The 22,632-nt window shown below is 34.4% G+C and overlaps 1 protein-coding gene across 1 annotated transcript; it reads left to right on the plus strand.

Annotated features, from left to right (window-relative positions):
- Window positions 1-3,241: 3,241 nt before the first annotated feature.
- On the plus strand, window positions 3,242-9,149 carry MS3_00008218 (uncharacterized protein; the record flags this gene model as incomplete). Its single annotated transcript, XM_051216571.1, has 3 exons — window positions 3,242-3,342; window positions 5,757-5,919; window positions 8,526-9,149. 3 exons carry the CDS (start codon window positions 3,242-3,244, stop codon window positions 9,147-9,149), a joined length of 888 nt encoding a protein of 295 aa, XP_051067174.1.
- Between the last annotated feature and the right edge of the window lie 13,483 nt (window positions 9,150-22,632).

Consider the following 22,632-nt stretch of genomic DNA (forward strand, 5'->3'; position numbering starts at 1 on the left):
TTTTAAGTGATATCGATGAAGGAAGAGTGAGGCAAACTTGATCATAGAATATGCAATAAAATGACAGTTTCATGTATCCTAATATGGTAGAACGCGAGCTGAACTATTACCATGTGTTAGTGTTCTTTTTAAAGCAACCACATTATGAAATGAATCAAACTGTCAAGTTTCATTATTTTCTTTTTATCACATGAAATATGTAGATTACAGTTTTCATTGTTAAGTATGTACATAGATCTTAAAGAAATCATATGTGATTCAGTAGAACATTATATATTATACAATGTTCACTGATGACTATTTGTAGGGACTAAAACCAATATTGTGTCCTAGAGAACATATGAAACAAAAAAAAATGGTTCAACATACAAATATTTCCGTTCATTCATAGAATGGTATTTTCAATCTTTTTTTTGCGCATTATATAGATACAGAATATTTACGATCATAAAAGATACCTGAATAATTGTAAATCGATAATTCTCAGTTCGTGGATGCGCACTGTCACTGAGGTGTACAACAATAGGACGACACGGCCGTCCAGTGCTTCCAGGTTTCCAACGGTTGTCTAACATCAATTGGTTCATGATCTCAATCAAAAACTTAATAATCTCTATAACCCCTATAGTTTTTTAAATTAATTTTCAAAGATTAAAAGTTAACGTTTCATATAGATATGTTTCACTATTTTATGAATAAAAACTATTGATGGATTAAATAAGTTCTGACGTCAAAATCTGGAGGGAAGCACAGGATACAGGGGACATCTAAGATGCAGATGGACGATCTACACTTCGCAGATGATCTGGCTGTTCTATCACAAACGCAACAACAAATGCAGGAGAAAATGACCAGTTCAGCAGCAGCCTCAGCAGCAGTAGGTCTCAATATACACAAAGGGAAAAACAAGATTCTCCGATGCAACACAGCATGCACCAATCCAGTCTCAATTGACGGAGAAGATTTGGAAGATCTGATGCAGATGTGAAGGCACGGACCGGTAAAGCAAGAGCAGCATATCTACAACAGAAGAACATCTGGAAGTCAAAACAACTGTCTGTCAACCAACATCAAAGTCAGTAATTTCAATACAAATGTCAAGACAGTTCTACTGTATGGGGAGGAAACCTGAAGAACTACGAAAGCCATCATCCAGAAGATACTAGTGTTTATTAATAGTTGTCTACGTAAAATACTTCTTATCCATAGGCCAGACACGATCAGCAAGAACCTACTGTGGGAAAGAACAAATCAGATCCCGTAGGAGGAAGAAATCAAAAAGAAACGCTGAAAGTGGATAGGACACACATTGAGGAAAGCACCCAACTGCGTCACAAGACAAGCCCTCACATGGAATTCTGAAGGCCAAAGGAAAAGAGGAAGACCAAAGAACACATTACGCCGCTAAATGGAGGTAGACATGAGGAGAATGAACAAGGATTGGATGGAATTAGAAAAGAAGGCGGAGGGCAGAGTGGGTTGGAGAATGCTAGTCGGCGGACTATGCTCCATTAGGAGTAACAGGCGTAAGTAAGTAAGTAAGTAAGTAAGTAAGTAAGTAAGTAAATAAGTTCTGACGATTAAGGATGAATTTCTTTAAACTTTGATGAAATAAAATAAAATAAAATATTCGTAGGTTTTTGTCAAAGGTAAAATGTAAGGAATATAAAACACTTTATCATCAATTGATTCACCTATCGGTTATCTACATATTTCTCTACCGATACTGACATAATGAACATTGACAATAAAAAAAAATCCGTCTTGTGCACAGTAAGATGTTAGTTCTTTCGAATAGACTTCATCGCTCACGTTTATTCTGTTTGAAGTGTGTCTTGATAATATAGTTTAAAAACAGATATGTTGATTGCCTAGATGTCCTTGAAGGAAAAAGTAATAGAGTATTGATTTTTCATCAAACCAACATTTTGATCGACTGTAGTGAATGACAAGAGTATGAATATTGAATTTCAAGCCATTATTTTCAACACTTTTTATAGTATTGAAAGTATCCTACGTTTTCTTGTAAACATTTTTGATTTTATAAATAGTTGCTTAAATGAATGTTCATGATTCACTTTTGATTTGTTGTATTAGTTTTCACATTCACATCACATTTTAATAGATCATGTTTACTGGTATACTAAATAACCGCAATTAGTTCATCAGTCAAATGCCGGTACAAATAAATGGTGCATATGGGCTCCAGTATCCTGCGGGAACAATTGGCATATGAACCAACCATTGGTCACCGGTTACCATGGGACTGCATCTCCTTACGATGCTCCACTGTCTTGTGGATCAGGCCTGTAGGTCGAAGGCTCGGGGTGTGGCCCCCTAAGTAAACCACCTGCTTCGGTTTACGCACCCGGGCAGTATCACAGCCCTCACACATATCGAATGAGATTTATGTGGCGCATATGTATTCGGTGCCTCCTTGTACCAATATCTATGTGTTAAAATAAATAAATAAATGAATATGAAGTTTGATTCATAAAAGAAAATGTAGTAAATCGACATTAATTTACATCACATTAATAGGAAAAGTCATTTATTATTTGTCCTACGCTTCTCTTACATTTTTTCCACGCTTTACACACTTTGAATGAACACACTGGGATTGTTATTAGCATTGTAATGACTAAGATTATGGTAATTCTCAAATACTCCTTGCTTAATGGTTTCTACACTCCTTATGAAATTAATAACCATATCAATTTACTATGGAAGGATATCTTGATCTGAATAGTTTTCATCCATATGTATACTCTTTTGTATTGCAAATTTTTTTTTTAATGTGCTGGTTGCCATGCAACTATTTCATACTTCCGCTATATCTTCATATATTTTTTAAGTATCATATATTGTGTGAGTAAATGTCATCATTGTTGTGTATCGTAATGTTTCATTCAGATGCTAATAATTGATATACGACACTGTTTTGCACAATACTGATACATATATTACTTATATCGAAATTTTACTAAGGAACAAATGTACAAGTCAAATCACCAATCACTTCAATTTATGATATGTATTCATTGGAAAGCTAAATGTGGTATCACAAATAGTGATAAGTGCCTCAAAGACAGCACAGGAAATCAAATGTTTCGTTAAAAGATGTATGAAAAAATTGTAAGCAGAAAATATTAACATCAGTAATATAACCACAGTTATTAAAACTGTCACTATAGGTTTAGGAGAATTGAATGTCATTAAAGTTCTCACTTTGCTTTTTAGCATGAAATTCTATTTTGAATACTGCATAAATGAATACTTAATGAATAATACCTCAATTCATTCGGAAATGATGGTCGATAGGGCTGAACTGCAACTAAGAGAGTATGGATTACTTCTAATAAATACATTTCAATGATTATGTCTTTAGGTCTCTCAATGAGCTTGCTTAACCTCTAAACTATTAAGTTGAATTTCAATCGTTCACATAGTTAATCTCATTCATTTCTTGATACAGCCATACGATTGTAAGATACAAACAACGGTTTCTATCTTCTAATGTAAATTAAGTTCATCAGTCTGAAGTTTCTACTAGGTACTTTGAGAGGTAAATGCGTCAATCCATATAAGAACTAAATCAATCATTCTCTATCAAACTAATTTTAAATAATCTTAGTTTAATGATTTACCCAATTTGCATTACTTCCAGGAACATTCCAAGATCCTATCAAATCTTGATAACCAAAATCCGAATACTGAAGCAAAGTTAAAAATGCAGAGTTTAATCAAGAAATTTTGGAAAATTCAAATATTTGTTTATGAACATGCTGAAGAACTGAAAGCACAAAAACACATTTATCAACTTTATAGATAAGTTTTGCTATCGTTATCATTGCTCTCGTAATCATCATCACCAAACAATTTATAAATGATCAGAAAGACGTTTTGTGGATATCATAGTGATTTAATAGTTGAATTTATGAGTCAATTAAACCTAGGTCACCATGAAAAACCTGTTGTGAGATAGTAACTCACTAAAAACAATGGTAGATAGTGGCTCAATTCCGTGGATTGGTTGAAGTTAGACATTCATACTATTGGATGCTGACTATGTGGTATAGAGGTTAAGCGTTCGCGCACAAAACTGATTAGTGCTGGGTTCAAATCTCGTAAGCGGGATCGTGAATGCAAACTAGTGGAATGAAACAACCGTCCAGTGCTTTCAGGTTTTTCATGATGGTCTAGCTTTCATCGATTCATAACTATTGAATTTATAAATCATTGAATCATTTTATATAGCTAGTTAGTACTATAGTGGAAATGTTTCGATATCATTCATTGATGAATCATAATTTTCTTGACCGTTGTCACAAAGCTTTTAAACTAGCGTGATATCCGGACCAAATCGATAAGAGGATTCTATTGACCTAATTAAATAAACATGACTTCATTAAAATTGAGTTTTATTTATTACGTGCGAGACCAGTTACATTCATTTTAATAAGCAGTCCTGTTCAATTAAATTATCAGAGCGTAAACAAATATACATATTTATTATTATCTTTATGTACGAAATTATGCTGAGATATTCTGAAGTAATACAAACGAAATATAAAGTTTTAAGAATCTGCCATCCACAGAGTGAAGGTTATTAGATTGTAAATAGTTGCCAATTGACAACAAAATCTGACATGTGTAATATGTAAATGAATTTCATTTTTATTTAAAATTATTGTTGGGTCGGCTTCCGGAGAACTTCAACGGAGCCTCCAGAGGCCCAAAAGGAGCCGAAGAGTCCTAGCCAATCAGAGTATGATAGAATGTTCGAGAATTCCAGCGTGGCGTGCTATCTTTGGTCGGTATCATAATATAACGTTAACGGATTGGCTGAAATACGATGTTGATTTAACAGACGCCAACATCTATAAATACCCTTGATTTTCTGTACAAGAATGAACCTTGGAATAAAGTGTTTTCTCTCATACTTGTGTCTTCTCTCTGGAGTTAAAGTCGCCGTGTAGTTCTAGACTGCGGGTTACCGGAATAGCTTAGGAATCGTATATAGCGTTCAACCTACACGACTTATCAGTGGCGACGGGGATGGGATTCGAACCCATGGGGGAGACCCCAATGAATTAGCAATCCATCAGATACAATTTTTTTTATCAGAAGGGGTTTGTGGAGATTTTTAGAAATTTCACAGGTTGAAATCATCAGTTCATTGATGTTAGACCACCATGGAAAACATGGAAGCACTGGACGGTCGTTTCGTCCTAGTATGGGACTCCTCCGTAGTGTGCATCCACGATCCCGCACGCCACGAGATTCGAACCCAGGACCTATCAGTCTTGCGCTAATTTTTTTTACCAAAATTAAATAGAGACCCTAATGAAAGGTTATCCAGGTCACTTATGTGCCATAATTATGTAAAATCGCAAAACTGCATTCGAAGATGTTTTTAGTGGAAAAGAATAGTTCACTCTTTCAAATGCATATTCGGTTCAAGTTGGAGGAATCCACATTTAGCGTCCCTTATGTGTTACAACTCTAACAAGCTTAAATATGTTTAATAATGAGCAATAACATAAAGTTGTTCCATATAACTCAGTTTTGATGGATGGTTTAACTAAAGTTAGTTAGTTTCATTTGTGTAGTCTTCATAACTTGATTTGTTCTATCGATGCTAAGTGTATAAATAAATGATGTATGATCACTTTTCCAATAATTTACCTTACGAAAAAGTGTACTTCAGCTTTAAATAGCCTGAATATGATTATTGAATGTTTGTTTTTTTTCAGAGATTTAGAAAATGAAAGGATTTGGACTCATGAAAAACTTCTTTTAGCCGATAACACTTATATTGGTCGTTCCTTATTTGCTGTAAATCAGCTAATCAGGCAACATCAATTACTCATAAAAGAAGTAGCCAATAGGACAAATAAAATGGAAATCACGATACAAGTGGGTAAATTTCTAAACTATGAGTATTCATGCTATTTGGCATAAGATTATTATATTTGACACGACTTACTTTGCATATTCTTTATCAATGGTTTTTTGTAAATAATAATACCAACTGAGAACATAATGAACTATATACCTGTTTCTTCTCCACTGAAACTCGTTGGATGTGGTTAAAAGCAACTGAGTATCAAATCAGTCAATGATCTATTGTTAATGTATCAGAAAATGGTAGAAATCGTGTTATTTAGGATCTATAGGTATCATTGTAGTGAACAGAACACGGGTTGAGACAATCGAATGTTTTTAGCACAAAACTACAGAGTTACTTGGTAAAATAGAAAAACCATATAGTAAATCTTTTTGATTGAGATCATGAACCGATTGATATTAGACCACCACAATTAAAAACCTGGGAGCACTGGACGGCCGTTTCGTCCTGTTGTGGGGCTCCTCACCAGTGCGCATCCACGATCCCGCTCGCATGATTCGAACCCAAGGCCTTCGGTCTCGCGTGCGCGAACGCTTAACCAACTGAACCACTGAGCCGGCATCCAATGGTGATAGTTTCTAACATCAATCCAATAATTCGCATCTGACCAACTTAATGTGTATTTACCAATTTACCTGCTCTTGTAGAGCTAGATATATAGGTCGTTCGATGCGTACTTTATCCAAAATAATAATTCAATCGTAAAACTCTCAAATGTTAGAGACATGTTCAAGTAGGATTTCTCCAAAAAGTTAATCTATACTTTAATTAATTCTTATTCATAACTGTACATCATTATATTCTGAACTATTTGTTGATGATGTTTGTTGTTCAGTAATGAAATCATGAAAGCTTCATCATTAAGTTATGACCTTCAGAGAACTCAATCTTTATATTCTCAACTTCAGTTACATTTATTCTTTATCGTTTACAGAAATAGTGATATATTGTAGTGAACAAGAACATGGGTGAGGGCAATCGAATTGTATTTAGCACAAAATTACAGAGTTACTAGGTAAAATAGAAAAATACTATGGTAAATCGTTAGTTTGCAAAATATCAATCCATCATATCAACCTGAGCTGTTCGCGTTGCAAACATCAATCCATTGTCTCATATTTCATTGTTCATGCGTTTTCTTACAAATTACATTGTGTTCTCACTCTTCCTTTCTTGATCTTCTCCCATCTTCTGTTGCCAGACGTTACGTTTTTAACTCGTGTCATATACTACTTACAACAATATAAGTAGCACGCATCACATCATTACCAAGATTTGACTTGATAGTTTCAAATAAATTGAGCATTAGGTTGATTGTTATAAATAAATTAATATATATTTGTAATATCTCAATGAGTAGAGAAAGTAAATTTTTCGACCTTTTGTGACTCTCTGATTCTCTGAATAAGTGGCTTACTCTGAGTTATGGAACGTCAGAAAATTTAATTTTTCTACTCATTGAGATATTACAATGTTATAACTCAAAGGGCTGCCGATTAGAGGGCAATGACTTATTGATCGGATCAAGGGATTCAAAATCTCGATAGACTATTCTGGTCCGTTGTCTCTGACTCAGCTAACGCGATCAAGAAGTCTTGACAAAGCGTAGAAAGTGTATTCTACAGGCAACCAGCAGATACCAGGTCAGGTCAAGTCAAGTCAATCAGACACACAAATCAAGCGCATTTATACAAATATTTATAATCGATATTGACATGGAAATCTTTTTAAGCATTCAACAATAAGTTCGTCAATTGACTGCCATTCAAATATTTAAACATTTAATCGATAAGATGAAATTACAAAATATGAGTTTTGGGGATCTATCGTTCCCAACATAGAAATATATTAATTTTCTTTATACTTAGATCTATATTTTCAACATATGAGTAAAACACATGGGATCAAGTAGTTTATAACCGTAAAAGAGTTATGAAATCAACTAATCTAGTTTTCTACATTAAGTAGTTGTAACTACGAATTGCATATACTGAGGTTCTTTTAATTTCACCTGGATTAACTCAAACCCTGAAAGATATTCTCACACCAATCAAAGGATCTGCTTTTTTTAAAAACATGATTGGTTTATTCACTTTGAATATTACGTACGTTATCAGAAATGAAAGTAGAGACGACCAATTTCTAACTCAGTAGTTAAGAGACACTATTCTCCGAGATTTTATTCCTTGTCCAGTTACGAATGTGTTTCTGACCTGAAAACCTATTTTTTGCTCATCTAAATGACTATCTAGTTTTAAATATTTTGCGATTATAATCTAGAAAGATTTTTTTAGGATGAAGTAAACTACTCTATTCTTTAGGGGCAGTAATAGAAAGTTTATTCCTTCCAATTGGTTATCACAGGGCATTTTTATATCTAACCTAAATGATAATCATAAAAAAAAGAGAATAAATCATGCGTTCCTATCTCCATTATTCACTATTTGACATTAATTTGGAGTAACGGAAAAAAACAAGCCCAGTTACTGCGATTTGTTCATATCAATATTTAGGGGGGGTGGTGGTGGTGGGAGTTTATTTCAGTTTTCTATCACGATAACTCATTGTATTGTATCTGATATTTCTTTTCTTTTCTTTTTTTTTACGTTTCTAGGATGCAGATCATATTATAACGAAATTTCAATCAACATTTGAAATAGTCATAGATGATGATGATTGTAAAACAATTCAACAATCAAAGATTAGATCGTCTGAGAAAACAATGATCATTCAAACAGAGGATCATTCTATTAAACAAATTGAATTATCCACTAATATAGGTGTAAAATATAAAATCCCTAAGAAAATTCTAATTGATTTGCACATATTAATGATAGAATTACGTTATGATTTAAAAAATCTAATTGATCGAATGTCTAAACGTACTGAACGATTAAATATAGGCTTTCAATGTTTTACACATCTTGATGAATTTGCAGAATTACGCAATTGGTTACAAGAATGTGAAGATATGTTACTTTTGGAATCAAGAGCTAGTCGTGATATAATTACAGCTAAAACGGAACTTAAAAAACATGCTCATATTGAATTTCGTGTAAATACGCTGTTAGCAAATTGTGTTCGTGATTTCAGTAAGTTTTACAATTTTTTTCGATCATTATTTTATGTAAATCAGTTAGTTTTAAAGTTTTCAATTATGAGTGCTTTGAGTACACATTTCATAAGCAGTATAATTATCAATAATAAAGCAAGGTGTACCTGGTCGCGGCCCAGATAGCTCAATGGTAACGTCTCTGACTGTGAAGTTGGGTGACATGGGATCGAATCTGTCAGGGAGCACCAGTTCCCTCAAGATTACAAGTATACCTTGCTGATGAGTGCCAAGTAGCACGAAACCCGGGTCCAGGGTTTCCTGTTGACTACCTCCAACCACCATCTAATCTCAATACATAGTGCCCGCAGTGTCGAGTCACCTAGACTGGTGGCCACATTGCAGCATGATCGATAGCATTCGATCTGCACTAATAAGGACTAGACAAGCATGAGATTGATCACCACCCAGTGATCAATCAATTGTGATTACATAGGTATATGTTTGGTTGTCTGTTTGACTTATCTCTTAAACAAATTCAACAATTAAACCATGCTTCACTGAAAGCTTACTTTTTATACATTAGGCTTTTTGATATCTCGACACTGAGGTCATCTGATTATCCAACAATTTTTGGTCTAAAATATATATCAAAATAAGTGGGATCATCCATAATCAAAATCAGAGTGGACCCTAACATGCTAATCGAGCCGGAAATGTCTTTCACCAGTACTTGTAAATAATACCTAGTTGTTTATTCAGTAGCGATAACGAAATTATATTTGTGAAAAAGTGTCAAAGGTTTGAGTAACCTGACATTATACAGGACTGTATTTTCACTAAATTATCAGATCTTAGTAAGATAAGTAGTATGTTACTGACATATCATTTGGAGCTTTATGTAGTAGTATATTCATTCAATTTGAAATTATTATTTCCAGTGATCTGTTATCTCACAAGTTGAAATCATGAGTCAATTGAAGCTAGACCACCATGGAAAAACTCGAGGCACTGGACGGCCGTTTCGTCCTAGCATGGCACTCCTCAGCAGTGCGCATCCACGAACCCGCACCCCGCGGGATTCGAACCCAGGACCTAATGGCTTCGCGCGCGAGCACTTAACCATTAGACCACTGAGCCGGCCAGCATCCAGCGGTGTTAATGTCTAACTTCAACCAATCCACGAAGTTGCGCCACAAAAAGAAGTTTTTCTATTTTGCTTAATACCATCCCTACATTTACACTTTTTCATTTGATTTCCTTGAATATTGCCAATAGTTGACTAATCACGAAACTCTATTCTGTTGGTTTATTGTTATCGAATTTAATGTTTTGATTATACTCTGAAGGTTTCAATTAAAGTAAAATTGAAATCTGTCAACAATATTCGCATCAAGTTGTGAATAGTTACTGCTATCCAACATCTAATATCATGTAAATATAAGTGAAGGCAATAACAGTTTTCCAATAAAAAGCCATATCCTGTTCATGGGTAGTTCTACTACTATCATGAACGACTTACAATAATAAATAGTACACCCGGAAAGAAACCGTTTTATTAAGTTAGTTATTATTATGGGAAAACTTTAGGGAGACAATCTTTGAAAATCAAGTAATACTTGTTAAGCATTTTATGTGAATACGGAATTCCTTAGTATTGTGTAACTACCATCTAAATAAAAAATCAAATCTATGATACCAATTCTTCACGGCAAATTAGTAATCTGTAAATCACTGAGCTGGGATACAATAGCTCACGTTTTTTGATTATTGATAATTAGCATTACTAGACGACCGCTATAAATTGCTCTTATAGTTCAAACCTTTTAAGTTAATTTTTACATGCTAATTTTATGCCAGACTACGCGATCAGTGATTGTGACATATTAGATCCTCACAAATTTATTCAGTTACTACAGTTTCATCACATTTCATGACTTGTATTCACACGAATAAATTACAAATTCAACAACTTAACATGATTGGAAAACGTTTTATGAATGGAACCTATGGTATATTAGATGATTTTTGATTTCTGATCATTTCCCCCCAACGAAACTGAGTAAAGACTGCCGAGTCAAACATGAGTGTTACTTCTAATTTTGGATAAATATAGTTTCTTCGAAGAAGTTAGTTGAAGGAAACCTAATTATTCATATGTGTATTTCGTTTTAACTGTCAAAAAATCTATTGAATATTTGATATGCATTGTTGTTGTTGTTATCGTTGCTGTTGTTTACAATCAAATCGTAATCGGTAAGAAAAAGCATCTAAGTTATATTTCTGTGATTTAACAAGTGATTATATTGTAGTGTCGGTTGCTATGTTAAGCCCATATACCTTATTCTAACTTCTGGACAGGCCAGTTTATCCGTTCTTCATGAGAATCACACATTTTGATCTTTATTATGACTTTAAGTTACGGTCGATTCTTACCCTGTGCTAATTGTTGTGTCCTTGACTGGAAAATTAGAGAGCAGTGTATTTATCGATCGATTACAGTGACACGTAAACACGAACGGACAGCTTAGAGTCTCGATTGGTCTCGTTTCCCTATCTAGCCCAGTTAGTTGAGTCCAGAACACAAGACACAGCCTCGGAGATATGAATCATTATATTTTAAACATACTTTGTTTATATACCAATCAAGCATACCACATCGTACCATAAAAATAGAAAACAACATTTTGTACAATATTCAACAAGTGAACAGATATTGACCAATAGGAAATGTCCATTTAAAGTCCAAGGACACCATTGGACTTAACATGATAATTATTGGTCTATTCCACCGCATCCACAACAATCTTGTTAATTATTCGCTTATCAATCTTGACTTTTGTTATGTGAGCGTATATATGTGTGCACTTTTTATCCTATTCATTTACATGTTTGTAACTTATTTTTGTGTGACTATAAATATTGATTACTTGATGAAATGAAGTTGGTTCATAAACCTTCTCCAACGCGTTTCATTTCGCTTCACTCTCTTTTATTCGCCTCATCCTTCTCATTTCCTGTCCCATTCCCGTATCTGTTATTCACCACCAATGCGATTTAACTGAAGGATTATGTACGAGGATAGTCGACATGTGTATTTCAATGACAATCAGTATGCAATCCAATTGGAGTCAGATATTTAAAACTAAACTAATAATGAACTGAGTGAATTTCATTTATTACAATTAGAATTATTCTCTTTATAGATTTCAGATAATCTATATATTACGACTTTTTGACGTCTATTTAGCATTCAACCATGAAAAAGTGATTAGTTTTATAAGTGGACTGTCAAAACTATTATGTATAATTTGTTTTCTTTATGATTTAACATTGAACAAAAAAGGAAAAAGACTGTTGATTTCATTTAACTAGGCAACTAGGCAACAACATTATCAAATAAAATTTGTTTCAATATATATATACATTGAAGTAGATTTCAGGTTGTTGGGGGTTTTTTGTGGTTGTTGTTGTTGTTGTTCATAATTAAAATAATAATAATATTATTATTATGCTTCATTCAAAACCTAAAAGACATGAGAACGATTGTGTCACATCCCACTGTGTTTACCAATTTAAATGTGTGTTTGGTCACACATACATAGGGAGGAACAATCGTGATCTCAACATTAGATTAGGGTCAGTGAACATGTACCCAAATGGCTGCAGAAACAAATACAATCAAGTGACCCAATAAGAGCAGAGGATAAACATCTATCATCCTCTATTACTAAACACATAATTGAAATAGGTCATAAGATTGATCTAAACTCAGCTTTTGTTGTGTTGTACAAGGGTAAAAAGGCGTATACTAAGGTTTATTGAAGCCTTAACTATACGAAATTTCAATCCCCCTACGTGTGTTCAATAACAGTTTGTTCTTACCTTAAACCTACTCTGGTAATATAATATTGACTTATTATTCACAGTGATTTGGTTTTGAATTGTGTTCACATTATTATTACTTCACAAGTTGAAATTTCTAAAATCTCCACAAACTCCTTCTGATAATAATCATCTGCTCACTAGTGACTGATTTCAAGAGATACTCCTGGAGTTCTAGTGGGAAGCCGTTACCAGTGGAGTTCAGCCAGGTCTGTTGTGAGATATTAGCTCACTGAAGACAATGGTATATGGTGGCACAACTTCGTGGATTGGTTGAAGTTAGACATTAACACTGTTAGATGCTGGCCGGCTCAGTGGTCTGATGGTTAAGTGCTCGCGCGCGAAGCCAGTAGGTCCTGGGTTCGAGTCCCGCGGGGGGCGGGATCGTGGATGCGCACTGCTGAGGAGTCTCACGCCAGGACGAAACGGCCTTTCAGTGCCCCCAGGTTTTCCATGGTGATCTGGTCTCACGTGACATTTCCAATTGTTTATTTATTTATTCTTTAGAGAAGTAGCTTACACAAAGTCAAATTATATCAGCAATTCAATTTCTTTTGTTTTACTCATTGAGACATTGGAAGTTTATTATTTTATGATGATGAATATTGTATCATTAAAACAGTAGGGTAGACACAGTCAATTGATCAAACATCTAGGACATCACTATTTTTTCAAATGTTCATTGAATGATTTAAATTTGTTTTAAGGAACTTTTATTATCTATCCGCCACCTAAATGTATATTTCCTCATAAAATATTTATAACCTATCATAAACTGAATTACAGAGAAAATCAAGTAGAGCAACCAAAGTTGTTCGATGAAAACTACACTAATGGTAACGATTACATCGCAATATTCATGGGATCCTCTTTTTGGTGGAGTTTTGTTCTTTGAGCTGGATGGTTTGGTCGTGTGCGACCACCAAAATCATCCACCTGAACTACAAATCTTCTCCACCATCTCATGTTATCCTCACTTAGTCAATACTTTCTTGTTAGTTAGTTAGTTAATTGAAAGTAACGTATATGTTTTGTAACATTCATTTCAAATTCAATAGTGTATTAGGCTTGAATCAGTTAAAAATAATCTATGGAATAAACTAATTTATTTCAACTTGTGCTGATGGGCGGCCTATACTCCTCCACGAAGAGTAACCGGAGTAAGTAAGTAATGATTTATACTAGGAACTGAGACTAACTGACAATTATTGAAAATTACTGTTTACTCATCAGTATTGAAAACGCATGTCTACTTGTAGTCATCAGTAATTTTTCTTTATTCAATTCAAGAATATTACTGGACTATGATTATTGATTCCTTTTATTCGTGTTTGGAATCATTGTGAAGTTGATATATTACATTTTGTCTAAATTATTAATTACATTTTACTGGACACATGGGAATTGAGATTTGAATTATTTGTGTGTGTGTGTGTTTACTATCGTTCCGTATTTATCTACTCAGTTTATTTGTCTATTTTGTATGATGTGCATAAAATCGTATTTTACTTTTGATGAAGTTCTTCATTAATTTTTATGATAAGTTCTAGTTTCAGAAGAACTGAGTATGGAAATGCATCATTCAATCTTTTAAAAAGTCACATTTTAGTAAACATATTATATCTGTCTAATTCAAATAAGTCGTGAGATGGTGGAGAAGATTTGTAGCTCAGGTGGATGATTTTGATGGAGTTTTGTTCTCTGAGCTGGATAATTTGGTCGTGGAGCTTTCATCGTTCTTCTGAACGACATCATCAGCACAAACTTCAGATAGAAGTGAAGTGTTCGAATTTCTCCATATGTGTTTCGTAGCTTGTTCTGTACACCTCCATGTTGTTTGGTTCTTATTGACCTTGAATTTGTCGTTGTTTACTTCTTTGTTTTGGTTATGTCTCCCATTGGTTTGATTTTTGTTCTTATCAAACCAATGGGAGACATAACCAAAACAAAGAAGTAAACAACGACAAATTCAAGGTCAATAAGAACCAAACAACATGGAGGTGTACAGAACAAGCTACGAAACACATATGGAGAAATTCGAACACTTCACTTCTATCTGAAGTTTGTGTTGATGATGTCGTTCAGAAGAACGATGAAAGCTCCACGACCAAATTATCCAGCTCAGAGAACAAAACTCCACCAAAATCAAATAAGTCGTGTTATTACATTAGAGGCTTGTTGTTTTCGTCTGATTTTATGTTTTTTCCTAATATCCTTAATGATTCAACATTAAAAATTAAATGAATTTATCCAATATTATGTATTTAAATGTGTATATACATATGTTTAGAAGTTACTTACTTACGCCTGTTACTCCTCGTGATGGAGTATAGGCCGCTCACCAGCAATCTTCATCCAAACATGTTCTGGTCAATCCATTCCATTTGTTTCCGATTGCTACTCATCCTTTTCATATCTCCTTCCATTTCCCAACGTAATGTGTTGTTTAGCCTTCCTATTTTCTGTATCTCTTCACAATTCCAAGTTAGCGATTGTCTCGTGATGCAGTTTGATGATTTCCTTAATATGTCTGCTATCCAATTCAAGAGTTTTTTTCTAATTTCCTCTTCACCTGCAAGTTGGTTTGTTCTCTTCTACAGTAGGCTGTTGCTGATGGTATCTGATCAAAGGACATTGATTAACTTGCTTAGACAATTGTTTATAAATACGTGTAGCTTTTTCATGATGATGATGATGATTGATGTAGTTCTCTAAGTTTCAGCTTCGTACGGTAGGACTGTCTCGACGTTCGTATTGAAGATTGTGACTTTGATATTGGTTGACAGCCAGTTGTTTTGAGTTCTGTATGTTCTTCGTAGAAAAATTGTAATAGACCTCAAATTAGTATTTGATTTCTGCTGTAATCCATAATGAAATAATTTCAATTTAACACTTATGAACAATAAAATAAGTCGTTTTAGGTGAAACATGTTTCAGTAATAATAATACAAAACAATTCTTGTCTCAGACAAATACAAAATTTAACGTTTTTTAAAGTGGAATCCAGGACGCGCGTTTCGTCCTGTTTAGGACTCGTCAGTTGGATGTACCTGCATCCACTGCTAGTCACTATCCATCTGTGCTTATAATACTTGTAAATTAAGGCAATATCGAAGCATTACGCACAGTATGCATATATGCCAATAAGAGACTGATCAATTTCAGTCCTAAAATATCAATGGGAAGATTCAAGTAAAACAATACCAAGTGAATGATACAAGATAGCTATTCTTACAACGTCAATTTACTATTAGAAGAAACGTTTCTGAAAAAAAAGACAGACATCCTGTTACACATCAGTGAATTAAATATCATACATACTCTTGATGTGTCTGATTTGAAATTATCAACTTCCATCAGAAGATTAGTACTTCAAGCTTTTCAATTCATTTCAAATAAGAATTTTAGTAAAGCAAATAGAAACGTTTTGGAAGTTCATCAAACTTATCAACGCATGCTTCAAATGAGGTAATTAGATATTAAGTTCTTGTTTTTTGTTATTTAGCAATGAATATTGCATTGTTGATGAATTAATACATACCCTGATGTAGTGGATATTGTAATAAAATATTAAAAGATTGAATAATATAGAAACTAATGTTGTAGTCATTGAAAATGAAGATTCCACCAAGTCTTCATTGTTTTTTTTTGAATATGTGTTAGAATTACAACTAAAGAGGACGTATATTTACTTCATGTTGTGGTGTATGATATATTCTGATAGCTCCCGAATGCCCTGGTATGGCCGAGAGTGGATTGGGCCAGCCCTTCCTCTAGAAATACTCTCACACGGCCACGCGTATACAGCCTCTGTCAGGGAAGTCCTACTCACTGACTTCTCGTGACCACAGTGTTGTTTATCAAAATGAGAGGACGAAAAGCGAATGTCCGGCGCTTTAACCGGATTCCAAACTAATGGTGCACATGGGCTCCAGGATCCTGAAGGAACAAATGGCTACAATGGTACTGCATCTCCTCACGATGCTCCACTGCCTTGTGGATCAGACATTCAGGTCAAAGGCTTGGAGAGTGGCCCCTCAAGAAAACCACCTGCTTCGGTCTGAGCGTCCGGGCAGTATTACAGCCCACCCACACAAATATGGTGTAGCGCATATATATTTGATGCCCTCTTGTACCAATATTTATGTGTTCAAATAATAATAATAATATTATGATATTTTCTGATTGTTTGTGTTTTATTTTTTGGGAATAAAAGATCAGAAATCATTGAAACTAATCAATGAGTTTTTGGAACGTAAAGAAAAATACAAAAATCAACTAGATTTAATTAAAACAAATGAAAATCTACAAAAAGTTGTTGAGCAATTGTCTGCAATGCAAGTTGACAAGCGAACTACTCAAAGTCAATGGTCACAGTCTATTCTACATGATGAAAATATGAATAAAGTAAAACAAAGTTCATTTGAGAATTTAATAAATCGTCGTAAACTTCGTAGTCAAATTAAACAAATACGTAAACGTATTCAAGTTATACAGTCTATTCAACGAATTATGGACCGTCAATATGCAAGTCTATTAGATGTTTGCGTACAGAAACGTCAACGTTTAGAAGAAATTCTATCTTTGAGCAGTGTTTGTGAAGAAGTTTCAGAATTGAAAGTAAGTTCAGCTACCTAACTAATATATGTTTCTTACATCGAGCGTTTTGAGTGAGATCTTATACAAAATATATTCAAACTAAAGTTGAGTTATCTTTATTATGTCTAGTCATTGTTGTTATACTAACTTTAATATATGAGTCTTGATTGAACTTATTTATATTTATTATTATTTCAACACATAAATATTGGTACAAGAGGGCATCAAATATATATGCACCACACCATATTTGTGTGGGTGGGCTGTAATACTGCCCGGACGCTCAGACCGAAGCAGGTGGTTTTCTTGAGGGGCCACTCTCCAAGCCTTTGACCTGAATGTCTGATCCACAAGGCAGTGGAGCATCGTGAGGAGATGCAGTACCATTGTAGCCATTTGTTCCTTCAGGATCCTGGAGCCCATGTGCACCATTAGTTTGGAATCCGGTTAAAGCGCCGGACATTCGCTTTTCGTCCTCTCATTTTGATAAACAACACTGTGGTCACGAGAAGTCAGTGAGTAGGACTTCCCTGACAGAGGCTGTATACGCGTGGCCGTGTGAGAGTATTTCTAGAGGAAGGGCTGGCCCAATCCACTCTCGGCCATACCAAGTCATCTGGGGGCCTTGATTGAACTGTATTTAACTATATTGATAAAACACCAAATAGTGATGCTTAGGATGAACTTCTTTGTATTTCTATGTTGTACTATGTTTTACTTAACCAATATTATTATCATTAGGATTATTAGAATTAGATTATCGACAACCAATACAAATCTGCAACTAGATTACATTGTTTCAAAAACTTATTGACTTTATAAATGATCTTGATTGATTATGAAAAAGAGTGTATATATATACACCAAAGTAATCACTATTAATGAAATAGACAGCTAAGACTACAGGAATTCCAAATGATTGATGTACACTAATGAATTATAGTATTCGAAATCATATTGCTCAACTGTGATGAATATGGAGACATAGATCTTTAGTGAAGATAACGTTTATGTTCACAACAAGTGGATAGAAACACTTTACATTGATTAAAAATAGAATGAAAAAATGATATCTAAACAAAAAAAGTGTTAAGGTGAACAATACACGATCAAACAGTACGTTTTAACATAAAATTGATATCTCATAGGCAGAAACGTGTCTGACGTACTACCTGCCATTCTTCATAATTACTTCAAAATGATCAGATTTCACGAAGATCTGCCTACTTCATCAGTCATACTTTAGCCAAAAATCGAAGAACACTAGTCACTCGATAAATTTCAAAGTTTATTAAAAATTTGTTGCACAATCAAGAAGGGTTTGTCCCCACAACTTCACTACATGAAGTTCAAAAATTGGAATGACCTAGTACATAAAATTATGCTTCTACTAGGAATCAAAAGTTTTCAAATTAAAATGTAGTCATCGGTAAAATTTAAAGTAATTTCACTTTGAAATATTGGCAAAAGTCAAATAAAAAGTTATAAGCTTGATTTATTTACTGTGGGTTAATGCTTAAGGCATGCAATCCGCACTTAATCAGTTGGTAATTAATGTCCGTAGGTATGGTATGTGCTTTGCACCTTCGAAGTGCAAAGTACTTCTACAAGACTGGCAGGATTCTAATCCTATACTCACCCTGGATGGTGAGCAGATAGAAGTAGCCGAGAAGTTCATGTATCTGGGTAGCTGCATAAGTGCTGGTGGGGGTGTGAGTGATGAGATCAATGCACGTATAGTGAAAGCCAGAGCGGCTTATGCCAATCTTGGCCACCTTTGGCGCCTTCGTGATGTTAGTCTGGCCGTAAAAGGTCGGATCTACAACGCGTCGGTGAGAGCAGTTTTGCTCTATGCTTGTGAAACCTGGTCTCTCCAAGTTGAGGATGTTAGAAGACTCTCTGTGTTCGATCAGCGTTGTCTCCGAAGGATTGCTAACATTCAGTGGCAACACCATGTCAGTAATGCAGAGGTTCGGCATCGTGCGTTCGGGCACAGAGACGATAATTCAATTGGTGTCACCATCTTGAAACACCGACTTCGGTGGCTTGAACATGTTCTACGAATGTCGTCCCAGAGAATTCCACGTCGTGCATTATTTGCCGACTCTGGGACTGGTTGGGAGAAGCGGAGAGGTGGTCAGTGTATGACATTGTGTCGGGGGTAGGAAAGAAAGCTGCAAAGTGCTGGCTTATGTTGGTCCTTCACAACTCCCTAGCTGGGGTCTGAGAGATGGTGCAACACAGTGGCTAGAGACGTTATCGGATATGGCTCAGAATAGAAGCCAGTGGCTATCGTGCTGTTACCTTCTTTTACTTTGTTCATAAAAATTGGTTATATCTTCCTTAACTAAAAGGATTCTTTCTGATTGTACCTTCTCTTTTCCCCCATTATTATTACTATTACACTACCCTACACTAATCTGGTCGTTATTGTTCGCCTTTTCTTTCACGCTCCTTACCTTTTTTTCATTCTCTTTAAATTCTCATTTGATTTGTGTGGCGCATATATATTTGGTGCACTATTGTACCAATATTTATGCGTTCAAATAAATAAATAAAGCAAACAAATTACCCGATCCACGATGATCAATACTTCAAATGAAATTTTGAACGACATTATATCCGAATTCAGTTATTAACATACAACAGATGATTTTAGTTAGCTGACGATACTGAAGTTTAAACAATTTGGTCGATAAACCTACTGATTTAAATTTTAAGTAGTTTGTTCTCCTTAACGTTTTTTACTGATTATGATTTCAAACATTATTTAATTCGTTTTTATTAGATGAACCTTTACTGAATTGAAGATAACGACAAATCTTTTATTTGACTTTTTTAATATAATAAACATATCCGTTAGTTTCATTGTTGTAGAAGCCTTACTTACAAGGGTATACCAGTTCAAAATAGTTGTGCACTCAAATGAGCCTATATGAAAGGTGAATAGTTCAGTTTTTAAACCCTTAACAATCAGTATAAATTTATATATATAATCAGCATTCGTCTATGTATCATGATAAATGCGTTGACGTGTTTATATGGTATATCTGCCTACAATTATTAACGTCATTATTGAATGTATTTGAATCGACTCATTTGAGTAAGTCATTTTCAAGGTTTGGATATAAAGTGTTTTGTGTAATACTTCATAATAGAACATACAGTGATATCTGTATCAAAAATTTCATTTTGTCAACATGTTTGTGTTCATAAAAGTGTTTAATAATTGAATTTGCTCATATAGATTTCTCACATGTATCACATGTATCCCCGCGTGGTGCGGGATCGTGGATGCGCACTGCTGAGGAGTCCCATACTAGGACGAAACGGCCGTCCAGTGCTTCCAGGTTTTCAATGGTGGTCTAGCTTCAATTGACTCATGATTTCAATCTGTGAAAATATTCTACAAATGTCATCTGATTTTTTTTACTTCAGAATTGGTTAAATCAACAAATCACTGTAGCTTCTTCAATATACACTGGTCGAAGTTTAAATGAATGTGTACGTATTATCAATCGCTTCATGCATTTTGGTGAAAATCTTCTAGGTGAATCTTTTACATCATTTGTAGAAGTTGAACTACATTCATTTGATCCTATTTCAACTGTATATACCATAAACATAACTGATCAATTTGTACATACATCTGGTTTAGCTTCTGAACGTACTGCAAAAGTTATGAATATGTGTCGTTGTTTAATACGTACAAAACATTCAGATTCACCACGTATTGCATTTTGGCAAGATATTATTTCAGAAACATTGGCTGATTTACTTGAATTAATTTATTCACGAGTTAAATTATTAATTTCAGCTGCTCATCGATTTATTTTTATAATTCGTTGCTCTGTAAGTTTTTTTGTTCTTATTCATTTTGCACTGATACACTTTCTTCATACACGTAGACGTGTCACATGAACTTTGAAAAATATAGGAAACAGAGTCAGTGATGAAATAATACATCATGTATCGATATTATTCTCCACAATTTGCCATCACGTTAAGAATGACATTTAAATACATTTTTGTCTTGTAAAAACCGTCATTCTCTTTGTTGATCATGATGGATTATTTTAGAATGGCAGGAAATGTATTAAGATTATCAGGGGGTATTACTTACAGGGAGATTATTTCACTATTGAGTTTTCATTAGTTATCAGCAGATATATCGTAAATTCTTCTTCTTACATTTTTCTTAATTTGATGATAAGAATTGTTTTTGACATTATGGAAATTGTTTCCTCTGCATGTAATGAGTCGTTTCGATGAGGTTGGTGGTATGGTTTGCTGGTGATTCTGTAAACATCATGTTGCATACTAACTCTCGATGAATAATGTTCAACTAAAAACAAAGAATACATTTTTAAGACTTTTAGAGTGATTTGCTAAATGAATTCATGAGTCAATTGAAGCTAGACTACCATGGAAAAAACGTGGAAGCACTGGACGACCGTTTTGTCGTAGTATGGGACTCAAGCGAAATCTGATTAAGTAATCCACTGTTCTAATTTTATTCTACGACCAAAAAAATGACAGAAAATATTAGTTCGGTCATTGAAATGTTAAGTCACTACATTGTATTGTAATTGTCAACTTGAAAGTAATCGTCTTTCACCCACTGGCACATTCTCTACTAATCACAGGAAACTTTGAAACTTGTTCAAGAAAAATCTGATCAACTGTCTCAATCCATTGGTAAAGACGTACAAGCCACTTGTAAACAACTTTCATTGTTATCTGCATTTGAACAAGATGCCCAAGCTCTTGAACCACTAGTAAGTTATTAAATCAACCGTTCATAAATATTTTGTATCACAAATTAAATAGTTGCTTCTGTTAGTTCATTGGACTTAAAGTGATTATGACACAGATAATGTAAAGAATGTCCTGAGTTTCAAGTTTCACCAGATCGGAACCAAGACTTCTTAACCAACAAAAAAGATCCATCATATTAAGAAACAAGAATATGAAAACTGTTAATAAGAGAAAGTTCCATTTCCGATGACATCGTAATCATATCTATGGTCATTCTAAATATGAAGAATATTTTACTATAAGTTGAAATACTCTTACTTGAATGATAGGTTTGTAATAGTGGCTAACAGTGGAATCCGAATCCAAGACGAGCGTTTCGTCCTGTTTGGGACTTGTCAGCTGGATGTACCTGCATCTCAGAGAGTTG

This window comes from Schistosoma haematobium, chromosome 4 (genome assembly GCF_000699445.3).
Source record: "Schistosoma haematobium chromosome 4, whole genome shotgun sequence".
Classification (NCBI taxonomy): domain Eukaryota; kingdom Metazoa; phylum Platyhelminthes; class Trematoda; order Strigeidida; family Schistosomatidae; genus Schistosoma; species Schistosoma haematobium.